Source organism: Sarcophilus harrisii, chromosome 5, assembly GCF_902635505.1.
Source record: "Sarcophilus harrisii chromosome 5, mSarHar1.11, whole genome shotgun sequence".
Taxonomy (NCBI): domain Eukaryota; kingdom Metazoa; phylum Chordata; class Mammalia; order Dasyuromorphia; family Dasyuridae; genus Sarcophilus; species Sarcophilus harrisii.
In genome coordinates, this window is record NC_045430.1 from 1391452 (window position 1) to 1414122 (window position 22671).

Below are 22671 nucleotides of genomic sequence, written 5' to 3' on the forward strand. Positions count from 1 at the left end.
GGGGCGAAGCCCAGACGCGCCTCTGTGGCCTTGGCCCTGTGTGCCCCGTGGCCATTTCTGGAAAGGTCTGTGGGGCTCCAGGAGCCAGAGAATGGCTGTGGCTGAGCCAGGGTGGGGAATCGCTGGATCTGCATCCCGTGGCTGCGTGCATCTCATTCCAGCCCCAAATCTTCCCCGTCCCTTCTCCCTCTCCCAACAAAATCCTTTACAAACGGGTGAAATCGTGCAGAGGAAATGAGAGGCACAGAGAGGCAGAGGAACAGAGACTGACAGAGACAGACTCGAGCTCCTGAGGGGGGGCTCGAATGCAGGGCTCCGAGTGCTGAGCCAGGGGAAGCTTCCCCAACACCTCAGAGACCCTGAGACTGCAAAGTCTTAAATCAGATGCTCCAGGGCCTCGGGACTCTGGTCCCCCAGAGCGGCCATGGGGGGTTTCATTCCTCTGTCGCTGAGGGTGGGGCCCTTCTTTTATTTTTTGTTTTGCTTTTTAAAGGGGAAAAATGTGTTTTATCATTCCCCAAAAAGGCTTCCGGCCGTCGGGCGGCAGGTTCGTGGGTGAGCTATGAGCCTTGCCAGAACCAGGCTGGGATTATCACGGCCACAAGACCTGCCACTTATGCGGCCTCTGGGGTTTGCCCTTGTCTCTGCAGGGGAAAGGACCGAGAAAGGAAGACTGTGCCAGAAGGAGGCGGCGGCGGGAGGATGGAGGCGGCGGCGGGAGGATGGAGGCGGCGGCGGGAGGACGGAAGCTGCAGGGGCCAGGTAGGCTGCGTGTGCGGTGAGCAGATTTCTATGTGAATGCGAGCTGTGTTTGTCACATACCTTGCAGGGGCTCTGTCTATAATACACGGTACATGCGTGATATTGGGAGTGGGATGGATCAGCCCGGGGGTCTGCAAGCTAGTTCCCTCCTTGGGTCTGAAACATTCTCATCTTACCGGTTCTAACCTCTCTCCCAGCCCTGACATCCCATGTTCCCAGGGCCCTCCAGCTCTGTCCTAAGGAAATGCTCCTCCCCTCAGCTTACTCTCTCTGAGTCTCAGTTTCTTCCTCCACAAAATGAGGAGACGCCCCCAGGGATCCCTGAGTCTCAGGATTGCCCAGAGGAGTAAATGAGGCTCTGCAGGCCCCAGAAGCTCCCGCTGCCCCTGTCACTGGCCCAGGTTCTCACCTTCCCTTCGGGTGGCTGGAGTTCAGTGGCTCCCCTTCACAGGAGGGGAAATAAGGCAGCTGGGATCCACTATAATACTTGTCATCTGGGTAACAGCATTATCGGGTGCTGCCTCAGGCTCTCCATTCTGAGCTGGGCCCCTGTAAGCAGCAAGACACCCTTCTTACAGACGGGTAAACTGAGACTCAGAAGGTTTGTGCAGCACTTGGGAAAACATCCAAACAGAGATGGAGACTCTAAAAGGGAGCAAGACATTGCCTGAGCTCCCATCAGATTGAGAGTGTTAGCCTTAGAACAGGGGAGGTCAGAGCTGGGAGGGAGCCTAGAACAGGGGGTGTCAGGGCTGGGAGGGAGCTTAGAACAGGGGAGGTCAGAGCCGGGAGGGGGCTTAGAACAGGGGATGTCAGGGCCGGGAGGAGGCTTAGAACAGGGGATGTCAGAGCTGGGAGGGGGCTTAGAACAGGGGGTGCCAGGGCTGGGAGGGAGCTTAGAACAGGGGCTGTCAGAACTGGGAGGGGGTTAGAACAGGGATGTCCTTTGAGCTCAGTTTCCCAGGGAGAGCAAGGCCTTCCATTCTGGGGGTGCCGACACCTTGGAGGAGGTGGCTGTTCTGACAGCTCCCCCAGCAAACGGCCTTTTCTGCACGTCCCTCCCAGAATGCTGCGCTCGCTGCAGCTGAGTGTTTGTAGGTCACCTGAAGGCTGTCAAGGCCCAAGCAGCTGAAAAAATATTTGGTCGAAATCCGTGTCTCTTCACCCCCCATCTCAGCAGGTGGCTGTAGCCGGGATGCCCAGGCAAGGGCAAAGGCTTAGAAATGCGAGCTTGGGCCGGGGCCACGATTAGAAGACCCTCTGTCCCGGGGTTTAGACCGTGGCGGCCAATCGGGCAATCACAGGGGCCACGGGGCCCCCTTAGAACTCAGGCTGGGGGAGGGGCGCTAAAGAAGTAGTACCCACTGGCAAGAAGGGCCCACGGGCCGGGTCGCCAGCGAGCGGGACCGGGGCCACGGCGTCCCATCCCCCCAGCCTCGGGCCTTTGGCGCCTGCTTATTGAAGACAGCGGGAAGGACCCAGCCGCCTGAAGGGCCAATGGCAGGGGAGGGGCTGGGCCCGGAGGAATACCAGGGTTGTGCCCCTCGGGCCGCCTTTCCCAAGATTTCACAGGGGAAACTGAGTCCCAGGGACGGGAGGGGAGGAGCAGAGACGGAGTCTGAGGGCTTCTCAGAGGAGGCGGCACTGGAGCCGCTAAGTGGGGGAAGGCACATGCAGGGCTGGAGAACGTTCTAAGCAAAGGCAGGGAATCTGGAAGCCACAGAGCGTCCAGCTGCAGCCCAGAGCTAGATGTGGGGGGAACCTTTAAGACCAACTAGCCCGACCCTTTTATTTTACAGAGGAGTAAACTGAGGCAGGGGAAGTGATACAGGTCCTACAGGTGACAAGATCCCAGATTCAGGCTCAGATCAGTGACTGCCAAGCCAGCCAATAGGTTCTTAACATTGATGGATGATCTTAGGGCTCATGCTCGTCTCTGAGACAACTTGGGATGCTCCGGAGTGGGGGGGCCCGAGGCGACGGGGAATGGCCTTCGGGCCCTAGCTCGCGGCTGCCTGCCAGACAGATGGGCTGAAGGGAGCGGGGGACCAGGAAGGTCTGCACGGGCTTTCAAAAAAAAAAAAAAGATGTCCACGGGCGAGAACCCCACAGCCCGGGAGCAAGGCCTGCAAACTCCCACTGAGTGGGTCAGTAGGCATTTATTAATCCCCTGCTGTGTGTCAGACACCGGGCCCTGGTCACAACAGTCTCACATCCCATTGGGCCCCCTTGTGGCCTGCCAGCCCAGGGCCGGGGCGGTCTCTCGAGGGTCAGAGAGGCTGCCCGGTCAACCCCGGTTTTTTTTTTTCTTGGTTTTTTTTTTTTGTTTTTCTTTTCTTTTTTTTTTTTTTCTTTTTTTTTTTTTTTTTTTTTTTTTCTTTTTTTTTCTTTTCTTTTTTCTTTTCTTTCTTTTTTTTTCTTTTTTTTTTCTTTTTTCTTTTCTTTTTTTTTTTTTTTTTTTTTTTTTTCTTTTCTTTTTTTTTTTTTTCTTTTTTTTTTTTTTTTTTCATTTTTTTTTTTCTTCTTTTTTTTTTTTTTCTTTTTCTTTCTTTTTTTTTTTTTTTTAAAATTTCTTTTTCCTTTTGTTTTTTCCGGGGGTTTTTGTTTTTTTTGGGGTTTTTTTTTTTTTCTCTTGGGAATTTTTTTTTTTTTTTTTTTTTTTTTTTTTTTTGGGTTTTTTTTTTTTTTTTTTCTTTATTTCCTTGGGGTTTTGGGTGTTTGGGGGGGGGGGAGGGTTAAATTTTGGGTTGGGGAGGTGGGGGGGGGTTTTTCTTTGGGGGGGGATGGGGGGGGTGGGGGGGTTTGAAGGGGCAGGGGAAAATGTTTGTTGGGGTTTAGGGATTTTTTAGGAATTAAGTTGAATTTGGAGGGGGGTTGGGGGCCCTTTTTTGTTGGCGGGGGAAAAGGGCGCTTTTGGGGGGAGCCCTTTTTGGGCCAAACACAGTTTAGGGTTTTTGGGGGCGGGTTGGGGTTGGGGGGAAGGGGGGCCCAGGGGTGGGCTTTGGGGTTTTTTTTTTGTTTTTAAGGGGGGGTTGGGGTGGGAAGCTTTGGGCCCGGGGGGGGTAGTTTCCCTTGGGGTTCGGGGGGAGGCTTTTGTGGGGGGGGGGGGTTAGGGGTTCTTGTGGTGGGGGGTTACAGGGAGTGGGCGGGGGAGGAGGGGAGGGAAGGTTTTTTTTTATTGGCGAAGGGCCCGGGCCCGGGAGGGGTTTTGTGACGGGATTAGGGAGTGGGGGGGGGGGGGAGGCGGCTGTGGGAAAGGGCTTGGCCTAGCCCTTTTTGGGGGGGGTTAAAGGGGGGCCCCTTTCTTGGGGGGTGTGTTTCTTTTGTAGGGGAGAAGGAAATGGGGGCGGTAGATGGCCTGGGGGTTTTGGGGGTGGGCGTGTTTGAAATGGAGGAGCCGGGGAGGTTCCTTTGAGGGGGGGGTTTTTGGCTTTGCCTTGGGGGTTTGAGGGGGGGCGGGTGTTGGAGGGGGGGTGTTTGGGGATTGGTTTAGGGGGGAAAGTCGGGATGGAAGTTGGGGGGGGTTGGCGCTAGGGGTTAAAATTTTGTGGGGGTTTTCAAGAAGGGGTGGGTGTTGCTGGTTGGGAGGGTTTTCCGTTGTGGTTTTAATTTTGGGGAGGGAGGGAGGGGTTGGAAAAGGGGGGTGGGGTTGCCCCGGAGGGACCCAGGGAGGGGGGGGGGGGGTTGGTGGGTGGGGACCCGGGAAAGGGGGGCTTTCTTGGGGGCTAGGGAATTGGGGGCGGGGGGGCCTTTGGTTTTCCCGGGGCCTGGCCTTTTTTTGAGAGGTGGGAGAGAGGAGGGGGTTGGGAGGGTGAATTTGTTTGTTTGTAGGGTTTTGGGACTTGGGGGGGGGCGCCCAGTTTGAAAGGGCCCCAAATTTTTGTTTTGCATTTGAAAGAGGGTGGGGGAATTGTGAGTTTGTGAAGCCCCCGGGCGGGGGTTCTGCCCTGGGCCCTCCGCCTGGGGCGGGGGAGGGGATGGATTTTGGGGGGGATTTGGGGCCCAACAAAGGGGAGCCCAAGGGGGAGGGTTCCCCAAACAGAGTTTGAAAAATGGGGGTTTTGGGAAGGGTTTTTGGGTTTTCCCGGGCCCAGAAGTTTGGGGGGAAAAAAAAAAAAAGATGGGGGGGAGGGTAAAAAGGGGCCGGCCCATTTGGGCCCCGGGGGGATGGGGGTTTGGGGTGGGGGAGGGGAGAGGGGATGTCCCGCCGGGGAGGGGGGGTTTTTCTGGGTTTTCCCCAAATTCTTGTTAGGGAATTTTTTGTTTTGAGGGAAAAAAAGGGGGAGGTGATTTTTAGGGGTAACCCAGTCCTGGGAGTTTGGGATGGTTTTGTGTGGGGGGAGCTGTTTGGGGAAAGGGGGGGGTCCCGGTTTTCCCTCCCCCTTTTTGAAAAGGGGGGGATGTTTGGAGGTGGGGAGGGGGGGGAGGTTTAAAAAAGTGGGGGGTTTTGTTGGGGGCCGGGGGGCCCTTTGCCCGGGGCGAGTTCCCCGTGGACCGGGCGAAGTTTGGCCGTAAACATTTTGATTTTGGAGAAATAAAAAAGCGGAAAGTTTGGGGAAAAGGAGGCTTTTCTTGGGGGGGGTTTGGGTGGGGCCGGGGAGGGGGATTCGGGTTTTCCCTTTGTTTGGACCCGGGAAAGGGGGGCCCCTGGGGTTGGGAGGGGACCCGGGGGAGGGGGAGTGGGGGTCCCTTAGGGAAATCGGGCAAGAGGGTTTCCCCAGGAGGGGCGGGGCAAAGCGCAGTGGGTTGGCGCCGGGGGTTTTTGGGGGTTCTCCCAAGGGGGACCCCAGGGGGTTTGGGGTGTCCGCCCGGGACAGGGGAGGAAAGGGGGGTGGAGCGTGGGGGTATTTGTAGGTTCAGGAGCGGGGGGGACCATTCCGTTTTTGGGGGGGTGAGGGAAAAGGGTTTATTTTCCTTGAGGGGGGAAAAACCATGGTTTTAGGGTTTGGGGGGGGATTTTTGGGGGGTTGGGGTTTCCAGGAAAGGTGGTTGCCGTCCCCGGGTTTCCATGAGTTTTAGAATACTGGGGAGGGCCCAGGGGGGCGAAAGGGAGGGTGAGGGTTTTTTGGGATTTCCCCCTTGTCGGCCCAGGAGGAACCGGGAGGGGCCGGGGTTTGCCCAGGAAACACCCTGGGAGGGTGAGAGAGGGGGGCTGGGACCCTTGGGAGGGAGGGGTTGGAGTGAGAGGCACTTTTTAAGTTTTTGGCTGGGGTGGGGAGGGGGATAGGGAAAGGTTGGGGGCCGTTTTGTGTTGTGGGGGTTGGGAGGTTTGGGGGGGTGGGAGGGGCCTCCCTTCCCAAAGGGTGCCCCTGGGGAGTGTGGAGTGGGATGGGGGTCCGGGCCTGAGCCCGGTGCTTAGGCGGGCTGTGTTTCAAACCCGCGGGGGGGGTCCAGGGGGTGGGGTCCGGTTTCTCTTCGGATTTGTTAATTTTTATATTTTTTGGAATGAGGGGTTTGCCTCCTTCCCTTCCCCCTTTTTTTTAGATATTGTCCAAAGGTTGCGAAGAGACATGGTTTATGGGCCCCAAGGGGGTGGGTTGGGCCGGTGGCCCCGAGCCAAAGTGGAGGTTACCATGAGGAGGGGCTGGCCCCCCAATACCCCTCGGGGGAAAAGAAGTTTGATGGGGCCCACAACCAGCACACCTGTCCTCCTCCCCAGCCCCGGCCCCCAAGGCCCTATTTTAAAACTCCCTTTGCTTGTCTCCATTCATACCCTCTCTGGGTAGCTTTCCAGGCCCCGGGCCCCAAAAGGCCAGGGGCCCCGGGGTTCGGGGGGAGGGAAATGGGGCAAAGATTCAGGGTTCCAAAGGCCCTTAGGCCCCCAATGCCCAGAGCCCGCCTGGGTCCCGACCCAGCCCGCCTGTCCAGGGAGGTGGCCTCGACGGCCTGGGCGGCGGCGCCAGCTTTGGCCCGCGAATACTCTGGGCGTCAGGTGCCCCTTGCCAGCTTCATCCTGCCCAGCGGGCGGAAGGGGGCCATTCTTGAATACTTGGGGCCCGGTGGGCACAGCCTTAAAATCCTTGAATCCTGCTGGTATTCTTCACTTTCAAGCTGTGGGTGGTGGTGGTGGTGTGTGTGGGGGTGTCGCTCTGTTCCTCAGTTTCCCCATTTGTACAGAGAAGATTCTCAGTTCTGTGTTCAGTTCTGAGCCCCCCACTCCCTCCCTCCCTCCTGACCTTCCCTGTTCCGAGGCCCCTCCCATCCTGAGCTGGGGACCCCGACCCCAGAGAGACAAAGGTTCATCCAAGGGGCTCATGTCAGAGCTGTCCCACAAGCAGCTTGGCCCACGGGCCCTACCTGAAGGGAGAGGACTGGGGGCTGGGGGAGCAGAGAGAGACAGAGAATCTTAGAGCAGAGACTGTCAGGGCCGGAAGGGAACAGGGAACGTCAGGGCTGCAGAGAGTCTAGAGCAGGGAAGGTGGAGGAGCGTTCCAGGAAGTGCCAGGGAACTTTTCTGGAGGTGCCCCCAGGCCGAGAGTGGCCAGTTGCCAAGGGGAGCAGAGCCAGGGCTCTGGAGCGGTTCCCGAGCCCACCGGGCTGGGCTTCCATTCTGCCTCTCCCCCTTCCGCCTCCTGGAGCTAGAGCTCCAGCACAGACAAACGCAGGCCGAGGGACTCGGGGCCGGTCATGGAACCTGAGCCTGCCGGGCCCTTCTTGTGTCGGGGAGGGGGGTTCCCCACTGGAAGGTCCCTGTGCCCATGGAACATGGCCTCTCTATGTCCTGGAGGGGCGGCAGCCCGAGGGCCGCTACCTGAGGGCTGTGGGGGAGAAGCTGAGGCTCCAGAGGGCCCCCTAGCAGCCGGTCAGCGATAGGGCCCTCTGGGCGTCTGCATCCAGGCCTTGGGGGCCCCTCTTGGGACGTTTGTCCTTATTGCTCCCCAGCCTCACATGCAGTTTGGCTGGCCTGGGTAGTCACTGGGTAGAACGAGCCCGGCTGGCGCTCTGCCTCCCAGGGGCACTCCCGGTTTATCCAGAGAGAGACCCCAGCCTTGACCAGGGTCCTGCCTGGGGCCTCTTTCTTGGGGGGAGCCAGGGGGGAGCCAGAAGGGAGCCAGGCGGGAGCGGCTGAAGGGACCGCGAGTCCATGGTCACGGGATGGAGGCTGGCTCTCCCCGGCCTCCTCTGGCAAGCCAGAAGCGGTCACCGGCCTTGGCTGCAGCAAAGGTCCTCAGCTGCCTGTGGGTGGGACCAGGGTGCCCGGACCCCTGAAGTCACCAGCCTCGGCTGCAGCGGGGGCCCTGGGGGTGGGGATCCCTGAGGCTGCTGCCTCCATAACGCACACTAAGTGAGGGGGTCCGGGCCGCGGTGCTGCCGTCCATGGGCCTGGGAGCATTGACCACACACTGCCCCGCTTCCCACCTCCCTCTCTCAGGGACGAGCCGGTGGTCATTGGCAAAGTGACGGACTCTGGATTTTCATCCATAGGGAAGGGGAGCCATGACAGGTTTCCAAGCAAGAGAGGCCCAAGTCGGAGAGGCGAGCGTCGGCGGATGCGGGAGGAGGCGGGGTTGGGAGCAGCGCTGGCGCGGCCGCCTGGGCCCCCAGAGAGGAGGTGAGTGGCCCGGGGTGCGGCAGACGCCAGGGGCTAATTCCAAGGCTGCCCCTTGGGGGGGACACAGTTTTCTCTCACTGTCCAATCCTCCACTGCTATCCTCTGGAAAGTGTCCCAAGATCCGGGTTCATATCCCCTCTCCGCTTCTTCCTCTCAGACTCAGTTTACCCCTCTACTAAATGCACCGGTCCGTATCACGTAGCTCCAAGGCTCCTTCCAGTGCTGGGAGCGCGGACCCTGCAATGGAGCCCGCGAGCCGGCGGGACTTGGGGGCAGGGGAGGCCGAGTGGGTGACAAAGGAACTTTGAGAGAAGCCCTGCTGAAAAACAGACGGGCACGCATTTGCCGGCATAGTGGGGGAGGGAGGGGGGGCTGTCTGGTTCCTCAGGAAAAAATGACCTCAGACGAGCTGGAGTCTGACCCGAAACAGCCTGCGCTGGCATCTCCCAGTCCCGAGACGCAGGGCCGGGCGCAGGCCCTCAGAGAAACAGCGCAGCATTCTGGGAAAAGCCAGCTCTGCCCCCGCTGCCCTTCCGGGAGAGGCAGCCCCGATGCCCCGAGCTCTGGGGGGCTGCGGGCGCTAACGTTGGGTAACCAGGACGTCGGGCGCTGGCCACACACCAGTGCCCATGTCTGAGGGAGGCCGGCCTCTGTGGCGGGCTCAGTATGGTCTGGGGGCCTCGGGACCCCGACCCCAGGGAGACAAAGGCCCATCCAAGGGGCTCATGTCAGAGCTGTCCCACAAGCAGTGCGGCCCACGCGCCCTACCCAAAGGGAGAGGAACAGAGAAAGAGACAGTGATGTACAGAGACAGGGAAACAGAGACAATGATGTACAGAGACAGAGGCAGACAGAGAAAAAGAAACAATGACATGCAGAGAGGGACAGAGACAGAGAGGGACAGAGGGATAGAAAGAGACAGACACAGACACAGAGACAGAAACAAAGCAGAGAGAAATAGACACAGAGACAAAGGCAAAGGCAAAGGGATGGAAACAGAGACAGAGACAGACACAGAGACACAGAGAGAGACAGAGATGGAAACAGAGACAGAGAGTTAGAGAGATGGAAACAGACTCGGGGGCAGAAAGAGGCAGAGACAAAAAGAGGGACAGAGACACAGAGAAAGGGAGAGGGAGACAGAGAGGAAAGGAGACAGAAACAGATACAGAGACAAAAAGAGAGGAGAGGGAAAGGGGAAGAGGAGGAGGAGGAGAAAGAAATTAAGAAAAGAAGGAAGGAAAAAAGAGGAGAAGAAAGCTTGATAACCAACTTCACCTAAGGCTCATTTTCCCTTCTATTTAAAATGAAAAGATTGGGCAAAAATGTCACATACACACACACACCCCCGGCTCTGACATCCCCTGGTCTAAGACCCTCCCGCACTGGCTGTTCTGTGTCTGGGAGCTTGAACCTCACTAGCACCTCTGGTACAGTGGAAAGGGGACTCAGAGGACCTGGATTTGAATCCTGCTCTGAAACCTTTTGCCTCGGAGGTCTCGGTCTTCTCGTCTGTGGAACGGGGAAGCTGCCCCAGCTCCTGCTGCTGTCCCCTGGCCTCTGTCCCATGGGGCTCCCAGGAGAGGTCTGGGCTTGGTGCTTGTGACACTTGGTGGACTCTGCGCTCAGGCGCCCGCCCTCCTGCTGGGCGCAGCCTGGGGCCAGCTCTGGCCGCATGGGCCCGGCGCTGGTTCCCCTTGCCCGGCCCACCTTGCCCTGCCGTGCCAGCCGCTGCCCGTGCGGACGTTTCCCTGGCTGCGCTTGGTCTCCTCCTCTGTGAATAAGAGACTTGCCCTCGCGGGTCGCCTTCCCAGTGCCCCCAGGGGCGGGGCCTCCAGGCTGGGGAGAGTTTTTGGCCCTTCCCCGTGCCAGGCTTGGTGCCCAGTGGGCCCCATCCCCCCCCAGCCGCCACAGTCTCCCAGCACACACGGGCTTGCTCTCCTTGGTGCCCCTTTCCTGCCCTCTGAGGTGCCACATGGCACTGCTCCCACCTTCCCGCACATCTGTAGTAAGCCTGACTCTGGGAGTCTCGCCCCCCAGTAAGGAGCCATGGGCTGGGTCCCAGAGTTATGCGTTGGCCCCCCCCAGGAGGGGGGGACGGGGCGCCCGGAGGCACAGCCACCTGCTGGCAGGAGCCGGCCGGGCCCAAAGCCCCCATCGCTCCCCAAGGCTCCAGGCCCGCCGACTCAGCCCAGACGAGCCAGGACTCCTGGGGTCGGCAGTGTCCGAAGTGCCTTTGACCCTGTGGCCCCAGAAATGAGGCTGCCCCTTTCAGACACTCGGGGGTCCCCCAGATGCCCTCGGACAGCTGCCATTGCACCGGCGCCTTGTCTCCAGGAGGTAGACCCACCTACACTGAGGGCCCCTGCCCGCCAGCCTGTGTACCCTGGAGGACCCAGAGGTCCCCAGAGCTGTGGCTGGGCACCCCCACTGCAAGCACAGCCTTTACTCCCTGGGACCAAGGAGATTCTGGGGCCCCTGAAGAAGCCCCTGGAGGGTCCGGGCTCCATAGGGGTCAGCGGGTGCGGCAGCCCCAGGAGGGAAAAGCGGGTGGCTGTGGGTGGGGCCTGTCTCGGCCCGGCTTCGGGAGGAAGAGTGTCGGCTGCGTCCGGGGCATCCAGCCCGGCACCCAAAGCAGGGAGGGCGTAGTTCCACTGGGGCCCTGGGCTGCTGCCCTTGGGCCCAGGTAACTGGCCGGACCCCAGTGGAGGTGTCAGGGTCACTGCTGCCCTGGCCCTTCCCAGCCCCACCCGCTCAGGCAGATGGTCACAGATCCCCTTGGCCTGGGCTAGACCAGCCACTGTCTGGGGAGGAGACAGGCCCCCGCCCTCTGGACCAAGCGGAATCAGTTACAGGGGCTGCGGCCCTCCCCTGGGCCCGGAACCGAGGGCAGGCCCCAGCACCCAGAAATCCCGCAGTGCCGGGCGGCCCGGCCCCCTCTCCGGCCCAGAAAGAGTTAAGTCCTTTGTTACAGAGAAGAGAAGTCATCGGGAGAGGGACGCGGCTCTTTCATGTCCGACATCTGTTCCACGGCAAAGCCAACTGTGGCCGCGGAGATTTTTTGTTCTTTCTGGGCTTGTTGCTTCTTTAAAGAAGGGGGAGAAGAAGGCGAGGAGGACATGGAGGGAGGCGCTCTGTTTACCACTTAAAACGGCTCTCTGGTCGTCAGCCAAAGGAGAGCACGGGGCTCCGTCAGAATCAAAATGTCGGAGGCCCCTCGCTCTGCCCGGCAGCACAAGCTACGCCCTCGGCCTCGGTCACTCCCCGACCCTGGGGGGACCTTCTGAGACCCCTCCCAGATCCACTGTCCCCCCTTCCAAGACCCCTCCCGCTCTGTGTCCCCCCATCTGAGATCCCTCCCACTCTGCTGTCCCCCTTCTGAGACCCCTCCCACTCTGTGTCCCCCCCTCTGAGACTCCTCCCATGATTCCTCAATCTGGAGCCTTCCCTCCATTGTCAGGAACACTCCCCAGTAGCACAGGAGTCCCAGGGTGGCAAAAGGAAGGTCAGGGACTAAGCATCAGAATCGGGGTTTGAACCAAGGAGCTCTGATTCCAGACCTAGTATTTTCCCACAAATCCAATGTACTCTTTTTATATATAGGGAAACTGAGGCTCAGGGAGGGATGACATCACCAAGATCACAGGCAAATTAGTGGCCCGCCCAAAACGAGGGCCCCTGTTATCAAAATGTGAGAAATCTCAGGGTTCAGGCGGAAAGCTCAGTGGCCTTCAGGCAAACCTCGCCAGGCTGGGGTCGGGTCCGGGCCCCCTCCCCTGCTCACCAGTCCTGCGGGCATCCTTGGTGATTTACCCGCCCCGCTTCCACCTCTGCCCACGCCTCTTGCTCCGGATGGGCCACGGGGTTCCCAGAGGCAGGGGCCGGGCTTGCCGATGATTCCCCCATCACTGACTGTTCAGTTCCCTCCCACAGCCGGCCTCCCCGAGGGCCTCCCTAAGGGCCTAGGCCAGGCACCGGGCACCATGTGGGTAGGAAAGTTTCTCACGCTTTGCCATCTTATTTCTGACAGTCGGAGCAGGCAGAAAGTGAAGGACTTCGGCTCTGGGCCCTCCTGCACGAAAGGACTTGCCACCAAGAGGAAGCTCCAGCCTCCCTTGCAGCGGCCTCCCAGGCGGTCAGCCCCACTGGACAGCCCCGTCGGACAGCCTGACTGGACAGCTCGCCGGCGGGGAAGTGTCCGGCATGGACCCCCGTTCTGTGTGAGGGGCCCCATGGAGCATCCGGCCCTCTGAGCACACAGCAGCCCTTCGTGTATTTGAAGACGCCATGTGCCCCCTCCGCCTTCACCTTCTCCTTCTCCTGAGCTCCTGTACCTGCTCCTCAGGCTGTCGCCGGACACCCTCCCCTGCTCACGGTAACGGTCAGTCGGTTAGCAGAGAGCTGGGAGGGCTCTGGGGGCCAGAACCTGTGCCCATTCCTGCTGGAGGGAGGCTTCCTTCTGCTGCAATAGACCATAAATAGAGAGAAACTCAAAGCATTTTTCTGGGTACAAGATACAGACATGCTGATGGGGAGGAGACAGTGTTTGGGGGACTCAGGAAAGGGCTCCTGGGGGGGGAGAGCGAATTTAAGCAGGGCTCTGCCCCACACTGGGGGTAGTCCCGGCATGAGATGTACCTTCTGGGGGCCCTTGGGGGTGAAGGCGGGCAGCGTAGGCTCCCCACAGCTCACCAGCTGTCTAGCTTCTTTCCTTCCAGGCTCTCCAGCACCCAGGACGGCCGGCACCCTGTTGGAGAATGACTGCCCTTTGGGGTGAGGTAGTAGGTTGTATAGTTTGGGGTCCCCTCTGTTTAGATAACATCGTCTACTGTCTTTCCCGGGCCGACACGCCTGGAGAGACCCTCCCCACGCCAAGGGGTGGGGGAGGGGGCCCATCCCGGCCTGGGCCCCCAGGACAGCCGGGAGCGAGGTTGGTGACACTGACGGCCTGAGGCCCCACCGGGGGCTTTGCCTCTGACTGTCTGGGCTGGCAGGGACCTTCGAGACCCTCTGCTCCAGCCCTGTCCCTCTGTAGGCCCCAACAGGGAAAGGGCTCGCTCAGAGTTGACGGGGGGCATCTCTCCCAGATGCCGCCCTTGGCTCTTTACGGGGCACGTTTGCTGTCCCAGCCGTGAGGTGGCTGCCCCTCTGCCCCCAGCTCTGGGCGGCTGAGCTGTCCCAAGGCCGAAGCTCCAAGTGAAGGTTAGGGCCTGGGCAGAACACAGGGGCTGGGTATGTCTGGAGCAGCACTGGCCTCCCCTCCCCGGCCCCAGGGGCTGACCTCTCCCTGAGGAACAGGCAGAAAGTGCCAGCAAGGCCGGCGGCTCCCTTTCCCCACTTGGGGCTGAGGCCCGGGGGCGAGGGGCCGCCAGGGGGTGGGTGTCGGGGGGGCGGTGGCGCAGGAAGCCCAGGGCAGTGGGCATTGGGGGTCAGGGGCGGTACAGGAAGCCCGGGCCCGCCTGGCTGAAGGAAGCTGGCCACGGGCTCGGATTCTCCGGGCCCGGGGTGAGGTAGTAGGTTGTGTGGTTTCAGGGTAGTGATTTTGCCCCAGTCAGAAGATAACTATACAACCTACTGCCTTCCCTGAGGGGCTGCCTCAGCCCGGCCCAGCCACTCGTGCCAAGGCCCCCTGACCACTGCGCCTCCTTTCCAGCCTGAGCCCTGCCACAGCTGCAGAGGCTCCTCAGGAAAGCTGAACGGGGACCGGATGGGGGGGGCGTTCTCCCTGTCAAAAATTTCCCGGGGGGGGGGTTGTTTGGGGGAGGAGGGCTGGGCGATACCGGAGGGTGGGGAGAAGTGTGATGTGTGTGTTACTGGAGCCCCGGGTGTCCCTGGGTTGTTTTTGGGGGGGGTAGTGTGCAGGTGTGTGTCACCGTGTGTGTGTGTGTGTGTGTGTGTGTGATGTTGTTTTGGTGGGCATGGGGATGGGGACCCCCTTTGGGAGTGGTTTCTGGGCGAGTTTTCCCTTCCGCCCCCGGCCCCTCCTGCCTCCCGTCTGCCATGACTAGAAGGGATGTCCAGGTGCCCCGGAGCGAGTTGGGCGGGGGTTCGTTGATGGGGAAAGGGGAAGACTTAAGAGGAGGGCTAACTCGTTTCCTGATTGGGAGAATTGTTTCGGGGAAAATGATCGGGATGTTTTAACGTTTCAATTTGAAATAAAAGAACAAAAAAAGGGAGGGAGGAAAAGGGAGTGGGGGGAGTTGAAAGGGGATGTTTGGAGTGAGGGAGTTTAAAAGGGATGTTTGGAGTTGGGAGGGAGTTAGAAAGGGATGGAGTGGGAGGGAGGAAAGGGGATGTTTGGAGTTGGGAGGGGTTAGAAAAGGTGGGTTTTGGGGGGGGGAGAAAAGGGGGGGAGGGGAGGGGGGTTGGGAAGGGGGTGTTTGGTGGGAGGGGGGGGAAGGGGGGGGGCTGGGAGGGGGGAAGGGGGGGTGGGGTGGGAGGGGGAAAAGGGGAGGTTTGGGGGGGGGGAGAAAGGGGGTGGGATGGAGGGGGGAACAGGGGGTGGGGGACTGGGGGTAAAAGGGGTTTGTGGGGGGGAGGGGGCTTGGGGGGCGGGCTGGGGGCGAAAGGGGGGCGGGCTGGGGGGCTAAAGGGGGTTTTCTGGGTTTAGGCAGGGGGTTTCTGGGGACTTAAACAGGTGGGCAACCCCTCATAAAAGGCCTTGGGGCTCTGTCCTGGGCCCCCTCTCCCCCCGTTTTTCCGGGAGGGAAACCCCTCTCAGCCCCCTGTCTTCCCGGGCCCCCCTTAGAATTAGAAGGCCCCTTTAATAAAGAACACCATTCCTCCCTGCTCACTACCTGCACTACCACAGCATCATTTCTACAAAGACCTCAGTCTCCGGTCAGAGAGCCAGCCCGGTAGCAGCGACGCTCCCCGGAAAGCCATCCAGAGCTCACAAAAGGCGTGTGGACGCGGCAGACACTGAAGCTGCTTTGCCTCAGTTTCCTGCTCTATAAAATGGGGGCTGGGACAAATGATTTCTTGGACTTCTTCAGGATCTTGGGCTCTTTAGGGGGGCAAATTGTAAGAGAAACGTGTGAGTCAGGGAGAGTTGGGCCTCCCCTCGCTCTGTGAACTTTCCAGCCCGGAGATCCCAAGCTTATGTTCAAAGTGTGAGGGGGTTACTGGTGCCGTCTCGGGACTGGCCGAGGGGTAGGGGTCAGCCCTCAGCCCCCAGGCCCTGCCCAAGAGGCTCTGCTTTGAGATCAGAGAGGAGGGTGCCCTTTGTTTAAGGGAGGCTCTGGGCCTTGGTGGGGGTGGGGAGCCCTGGAGCCGGCCAAGCCTGGTCTGAAAAGAAGCTGGGCCCAAGCACAGGCAGGAAGGGCCGTCTCCTGTGAACAAGCAGTAAACGGGCAAGGGGGAAACTGGGCACCCTCGCAGGGAGTCTGGGGGGAGACCCCGAGCCTCCATCCCCCAGGAGAGTCAGGGACGGGGGAAGAACTGACAGGGAGGGGCCTTTGGACACAGAAGGCCAGCTGGGGAAGAGGCCCCAACCCTATATGTAGGGCTTCAGGAAGGAGGATGCCCTGAGGAGGAGGGTCTGCCTGGGCTGGCTGCGAGGGGCCAGGCCTGTGGAGGGCATTGTGCTCCTGGGCTTGACTGGGCGGCCTCACTTTAGGGGGTCGTGTGAGGCTGTCAGAGAGGGAAGGTGACTCCCAGAGACCACACTCAGCAGCCATTGTGCTGGTCTCCTGCAGACTGTCTGGAAGTGGGATTATGGCTGTCCCCCTCGCCACTGACCATGGCCAGAGGACACTGTCCCCCTCACCATTGACCTTTGCTTGAGGAAATTATACTCCCTCCTCCTCACCATTGACCTTTGTCACAGGACATTGTCCCCCTCACCACCGACCTTTGCCAGAGCACATCCCCTCCACATTCCCCACTGCTCCCCCCCCCCCCAGTCACTGTCAGGACTGCTCCCAGGAGTAGAGCTTTCCCAGCACTGGGTGAGGGAGGGTCCAGGCCCTCACAGTCGCCATCACCTTCTCTTGGGGGCCAGCAAGCATTTATCAAGCACCTACTGTGTACCAGGTGCTGTGCTGGTTACTGGGGAGATAAAAAAGGCAAAAACAGCCTCTGTCCCCAGGAGCTCAGGGGCCAAAGGGGTCGGCGGTGGAGGCTGCAGGCCCAGAAAATCTCAGCATTCCCTTCCTAAAGAGACAGGGGCCTCCTCCTCCTCCTCCTGCTTGGGACTCTCTGTCTGGCTGACCCACAACCTGGACAACTGCCGTCGTCTCAGGGTTGGGCCTCAGACGCTCACTGGCTGCGTGACTCCAGGCACATCGCTTCACCCTGAGTGCCTCAGTTTCCACAGCTGTCACATTAAGGCGATACCACCCCTACCTCCCAGAACCATTTAGTCTGGGGAAGGGGGGGCTGCTCCCAAACATGTACAAAGCATTCCCGGGGGAAAGAGCAGCACAAAATCAGAGTTCAGTGGAAATGAGGAAGGGATGTCAGAAACACCCGGCACAGGAAAGTCGAGTCTCCAGAGCTGTGGGTCCTGCTCTTTGGGGGCCTCCTCCTGCCCCAAAGGGCAGACTCCTCAGCAAGGTTCGTTGGACCGAAGGGTCTCCGTGTCTCGGCCGCTGATGCCGGGCCCCTCTCTCCCTTCTACAGCGGGTCCCCTTCTCTGCGCACGGGGCGCACCCTCCCCGAAGCCGCCTGGGGTTGTCTTGTTTCAGTGGGTCACTCTGTCTCCGGGCCCCTCACACCCATCCGCACTCACAATGACACGCGTACACAGCCGCCCGTGCGCCCATACTCCACACTCACGCACTCCTGAGCATAGACTCACACGCACTTTCACACACTCACAGTCATACATACTCTCACACACACACTCCCCCACTTGGTATTTTTCGGACCCAGCTTTTGCTTCAGACCCCGGAAACGACAAACACGGCGGATGAAGCCCCGCTCTGGAGGTTCCGTTTTTAAATCTTACTCCAAAGGTTTGAAACCCCGCCCGGTGCGCCCACAGAACAACAAGGCAGCGGGGTGGGGAGGGGGCCGACCATTGAGGGTCCCGGCTTCCGAGCATGCTCACACTCCCCTTCCCGCGGGCTCCGCAGAGCGGGGACAGACTCCCGGTGGCTGCCGGTGCTGCTCGGAGAGGGGCCGCGGCCGGGGTGTTCTGCAGGCGATAAAGGCCCCCTGAGTGCCCGTGGGATGGGGAGGCCCGGGGAGTTACGGGACCGAGCCCAGCGCCCGGTAGGGTCGGGGCAGATGTCAGTCCTCGGGGCGGCTCCGGGCCCAGGGGAGCCGGACCCTGGCCGAGCGGCTCCTTTCCGCTCCTCGGAGCGCTTGGTCCTTCCTTCCTTTAGGTGACTCAGAACCGAACCGAGCGCCGGGCAAAGTTCGGGGGCTTCTGCCGGTGACTGAGGCCCGAAGGGAGCGCGGCCGCTGAGAAGGGCCCGTTTCGGGAAGGAAAGCGGGGAGAGTCCCGGGGCCGCGCGTGCCTCCCCCCACTTTCCCCAAGGCCTTAGGGGCGCTGGGCCAGAGGATCCCCCTGGGAGGGGACGCTTGTGGCCGATCTCCCTCACACTTTCTCAGCGAAGACCTCTCCGGCACTTCTGCCGCCTGACTAAGATGGGGGCGCGCACAGAGGGGGGCTCTGGAAGTCCCGCGCCCTCGGGGTCTCCCCCGGCGCCCCGGGGAGAAAAGAATCGGGCTGCACTGGGGAGGGGCCCCGGGACCGGAAGCGGGAAGACTTGAATACAGATCCAGCTCAGCCGCTTCCCAGCTGTGGGATTCAGGCCCCCATTTCCTCAGCCGGGAAGTCGGGAGTGATGGCAGCTCTGGCCCAGGGCTGGAGCCAGGATCCAGCGAGAGTATCTGTGAAGCGCCAAGAGCGTGCTGAGCACACAGAAGGCGCTTAATGTTTGCTCGCTCCCCGCCCAGCCCCCAACCTAAACTGTTGGTCCAGCTGAGTAGGAAGAGTAAGCAAGCGCAGGGGAGGGGGCGTTGGATGCCGGGGGCACGAAACGCCGCGGTCCCCGCCCCCGGAGAACGTGCAGGAGGCCGCCCCCCCCTCCCCCAGTGTCTGTCACGTCCATTTCCCGCCGTGATTGAGGACCCCCGCCCCGCAGGGACCCAAGCTCAGGCATCCCGCCCACGTAAGACCCTCCCCATCTCCCCTCTGTGACTCTCCGGGAGGCGAGTTTCACGCAGAAGCCGCCAGGACGCGGGGGTTCGTGGTACCTGGGCTGCGTGCTGCGTGCCGGGGACCTGGGTGCGAATTCCGCTTCGGGCACGGCCAGCCCCGGGACGCGGACAGGACCCGACGCGGGCCGGCTCGGACTCCTGGGCCCCCCCGAGCTCCCGCAGCCCCGCCCCCCGGGGCAGTCTCCGACTCCTCGGCCCCGGAGCTCCCGCAGCCCCGCCCCCGGGGGTGAGAGGGAGCCGGCCTCTCCCAAGCCGGGCTCCAGGCCCTTCCAGCTGGAAACTCTCCCCGGTCCCCAGTCCGGCCGTGCAGAACTTCTTTCTTTCCCGAAGTGCGGCTGCCATCTCGTGGCCTGTGCGGGAATGGGGCGAAGGTGGCTCTGGCTGGAAAGGAGGAATGTGGAGGCCGATTTAATGGATTCTTACACCCCGAGGCCGTCCGATCCAACTCACCCATTTTACAGAGGAGAAAACTGAGGCTCAGGAAGGATCGGGATTCCTCCAGAGTCACCCAGATAACTAGGCAGAGCGAGGATTGGGACGCAGGGTCCTGCGCCTGAACGACTCCCTTCTTTCCACAGTGATAGAGTGAGAGTATTGGGAGCAGAAGGAGCTTCCCAGACTTTCTAGTTCTCCTGCCCATTTTACAGACCAAAAGGCTGAGATTCCAAGAGGAACCGGGATTTGCAGGAGCTGACATAGCAATTCAAGGGACTCGGACCTCCTGACTCCAGGCATAGGGGACTGCGGGGACTGTGCGGTCCAGGGCCCTCATCTGTCAGATGTCACTTCTCCTCTCTCTAACTCAGTTTCCCCAACTGTAAAATGGGGAGAATTATCACCCCGCCCCCCCCCTCCACCCCGGGGTTGTTGTGAGGACCAGTGAGATACTCTTAGGAAAGGGCTCAGTGCTGTACCTGGCATCCAGTAGGGAAGCATGCCCTTCCTCCCCCCCGTCCCCATCCCAAACGGGGCCCAGGTGGCCAGGCTGGCTGCCTCTGCAGCCACGGCGTTGCCTGCCCGTGTATTAGGTCACAGACTGAACAGAAGACTCAGGACACACGCTCGCAGAGCGCAGCTTCTCAGGGAGGGCGGTCGGGCAGGTACGGTGGGCGGTGTCCCTGTGGCAGTCGCCACATACTCCGAGCTGGGCCTTGCGCTGCGTTTTGTGGATTGTCTAGATTTAAGAAAGGGATGGAGAAAATGCCACGTGCACAGCCCACTGAAAAGTATCTCAGGGCAGGTTTTTTCCTGCCAACAGGGGTTGAACATTCACCAGAGAAGCCCTGAGCCCCTCCTGATTAAAGAAGCGAGGGGACAATGGGGACTGAGGGGAGTCGTGAGGGCTGGGGGTGCTGGGAGAACAGTGGGGGTGAATGGTGGTGATGGAGCCAAGGGCTCTGGGATGGGAAATGGGGTCTGGAGATGGGGCGCTGGGAGCACTGGGAGGGACAGAAAAAGTTAGGACCCGTGGTGAGGGTGAGGACAGGGGACGCTTACTGGCTTTACCCTGCTTGCCTCAGTTTCCTCATCTGTACAATGAGCTAGAGAAGGAAAGGGCAAACCACTGTAGTATATCTGCCAAGAAAACCCCAAATGGAGCCACAGGAATCTTGATCAAGGACCTGGAATATTTATTTGCTAAAAGCATTTTGAGACTTGTATTCGACATGACTGGTTTCCTGGGAAATTTTGTATAGTTGCAAATATAATTCTGGGAGGGGCCCATAGTTTTCACTGGACTGTCAGTGGGACTCATGACCCAGGACAGAAGAACTTCGGTCAGCAAAGACTGCACAGGAAGAATTCTGCTTGCACTGCTGGCTGTTGTTCAGTCTTTTCCAATCCTGGCTGTGCTTCCACTTGGGGTTTTCTTGGCAGACGTACTAGAGTGGTTTGCATTTCCTTCTTCAGTTCATTTTACATTTGAGTAAACTGAGGCAAACAGGGTGAAGTGACTTGCTAGTCACAAAGAAAATAAGTATCTGAGGACGAATTTGAATTCAGAAGATGAGTCTTCATTTTTAAAAAATTTAGGACATTTATTTTTATTTTAGTTGTTAGGTTATACATGTACATATTTCCATATGAATCATGTTGGGAGAGAAAAAATTAGAACAAAAGGGGAAAAAAGCATGAGAAAAACAGAAAAAAGTGAAAACAATAAACTTTGAACCACATTCAGTCTCCATATTTCACTCTCAGGATGTGGATGGTATTTTCTATCTAAAGTTTTTTAGAATTGCCTTGAATCACTGAATTGCTCAGAAGAACCAAGTCTATTATGGTTGATGATCACCCAATCTTGTTGTTGCTATGTATAATGTGTTCCTGGTTCTGCTTGCTTTCTCAGCCTCAGTTTATACAAATCCTCTCAGGGTTTTCTAAAATTAGCCTGTTCCTCCTTTTTTATAAAACAATAATATTCCATTACCTTCACAACTTATCCAATCAATGGGCAGCCACTCAGTTTCCAGTTCCTTGCTATTACAAAAAGGTTATTACAAACATTTTTGCATCTGCGGGTCCTTTTCCTTTTAATTTTCCCTTTGGGATACAGAGCCAGGAGTGAGACTGCTGGATCAAAGAATATACACAATTTGATAGTTCCAAACTGCTCTCCAGAATGGGCAGATCATTTCACAACTCCACCAACAATGCATCAGTGTTCTAGTTTTTCCACATCCTCTCCAACATTCCTCATTATCGTTTCCCGTTATCTTAGCCAATCTGAGAGGTGTGAGGTGATAACTCACAGTGGTTTTAATTTGCATTTCTCTAATCAAAAGTGATGTAAGCATTTTAAAAAATATGACTATAGAGGGCTTTAATTTCTTCATCTGAAAATTGTCTGTTCGTGACCTTTGACCATTTATCAACTGGGGAATATTCTTATAAATATGATTAAGTTTCCTATTTTAGAAATAAGGACTTTAATCTTTGAATGTAAAAATGTTTTCCAGTTTCTTGCTTCCCTTCTAATCTTGGCTTCATTACTTTTGTTTGTGCAAAAGCTTTTTAATTTAATGTCATCGAAGTGATCCATTTTGCATTTTATAATGTTCTCTAGTTCTTGTTTGACCATAAATTTCTCTTTTCTCCAAAGATCTGAGAGGAAAACTATCCCTTGCTCTGAAGACTTTTTCTTAAGTCTCGGTCCTTAGCTCTGTATACTATGGCCACCACCTAATGGCCATCTGCACCATCAACGGCTGTTCGTGTTTAAATGTTGGTTATTGGAGTACATTCAGTTCTAGAATGGGCAAGAATAGCCAGAAATGACAACAAAAGATCTCCTTAAGATGCTTTAAAAACCATTCTGGGTAAAATTCAATCTCTCTTCTACCCAAGAGCCGGTACAGGCAGCGTGAAGGAGATACGGGCTTAGTCTGACCCACGAAGTTGGTCTTGTGGCATTCCCCACTTCACCCTAATGTCTGAGAACAGGGGGTGTTAGCGCTGGGAGGGGCCTGAAACATAAATCGCCAAAGGATATGAACAGACAATTCTCAGATGAAGAAATTAAAACAATCTATAGTCATATGAAAAAAATGTTCTAAATCCCTATTGATCAGAAAATGCAAATGAATACAGCTCTGAGATACTCCCTCACACCTCTCAGATTGGCTAAGATGACAGGAAAAGATAATGATCAATATTGGAGGGGATGTGGGAAAACTGGGACGCTGATGCATTGTGGGTGGAATTGTGAAATGATCCAACCATTCAGGAGAGCAAAATGCTCAAGCATCACTGGGTCTGTATCCCCAGGAAATTTTAAAGGAGGGAAAAAACCCCCATGTGCCAAAATGTTTGTAGCAGCTCTTTTTGTGGGAGAATGAAATGAGCCACTGGGGAATGGCTGCAGCAGTTGTGGTCTATGGGAATTGTGGGAATATTATCACTCCATAACTCATGGTGAACAAGCTGATTTTAAAAAGGCCTGGAAAGATTTCCATGAGCTGATGCTGAGTGAAACGAGCAGAACCAGGAATCCATTGTACACAGTAACAGTGAGCATGTGCAATGATCAATTATGAAAGACTCTCAGCGGTTCGGCGATCCAAAGCAATCCCAATAGACTTTGGACAGAAAACACCATCTGCCTCCAGAAAAAGAACTATGGAGACTGAATGTAAATCCACACATGCTGTGTTCACTTTTTTCTATTTGTTTTCTCTCCCGACATG

General features: G+C 58.0%; 1 protein-coding gene across 4 annotated transcripts in view; it reads left to right on the forward strand.

The window, feature by feature from the left end:
* The window catches only part of LOC116419360 (translation initiation factor IF-2-like), a 78083-nt gene extending 64974 nt beyond the window's left edge, over nt 1-13109 (forward strand). For 2 of the 4 annotated variants that reach the window (XM_031938925.1, XM_031938926.1), the window contains exons 4-6: nt 651-762; nt 8188-8314; nt 12345-13109. In XM_031938925.1, coding sequence (XP_031794785.1) covers nt 651-762; nt 8188-8314; nt 12345-12567 — 462 coding nt within the window. In that variant the 3' untranslated portion in view covers nt 12568-13109. The remainder of the gene's footprint in view (nt 1-650; nt 763-8187; nt 8315-12344) is intronic. The other 2 variants (XR_004229647.1, XM_031938927.1) reach the window with 2 other exon arrangements.
* The last annotated feature ends 9562 nt before the right edge of the window (nt 13110-22671 follow it).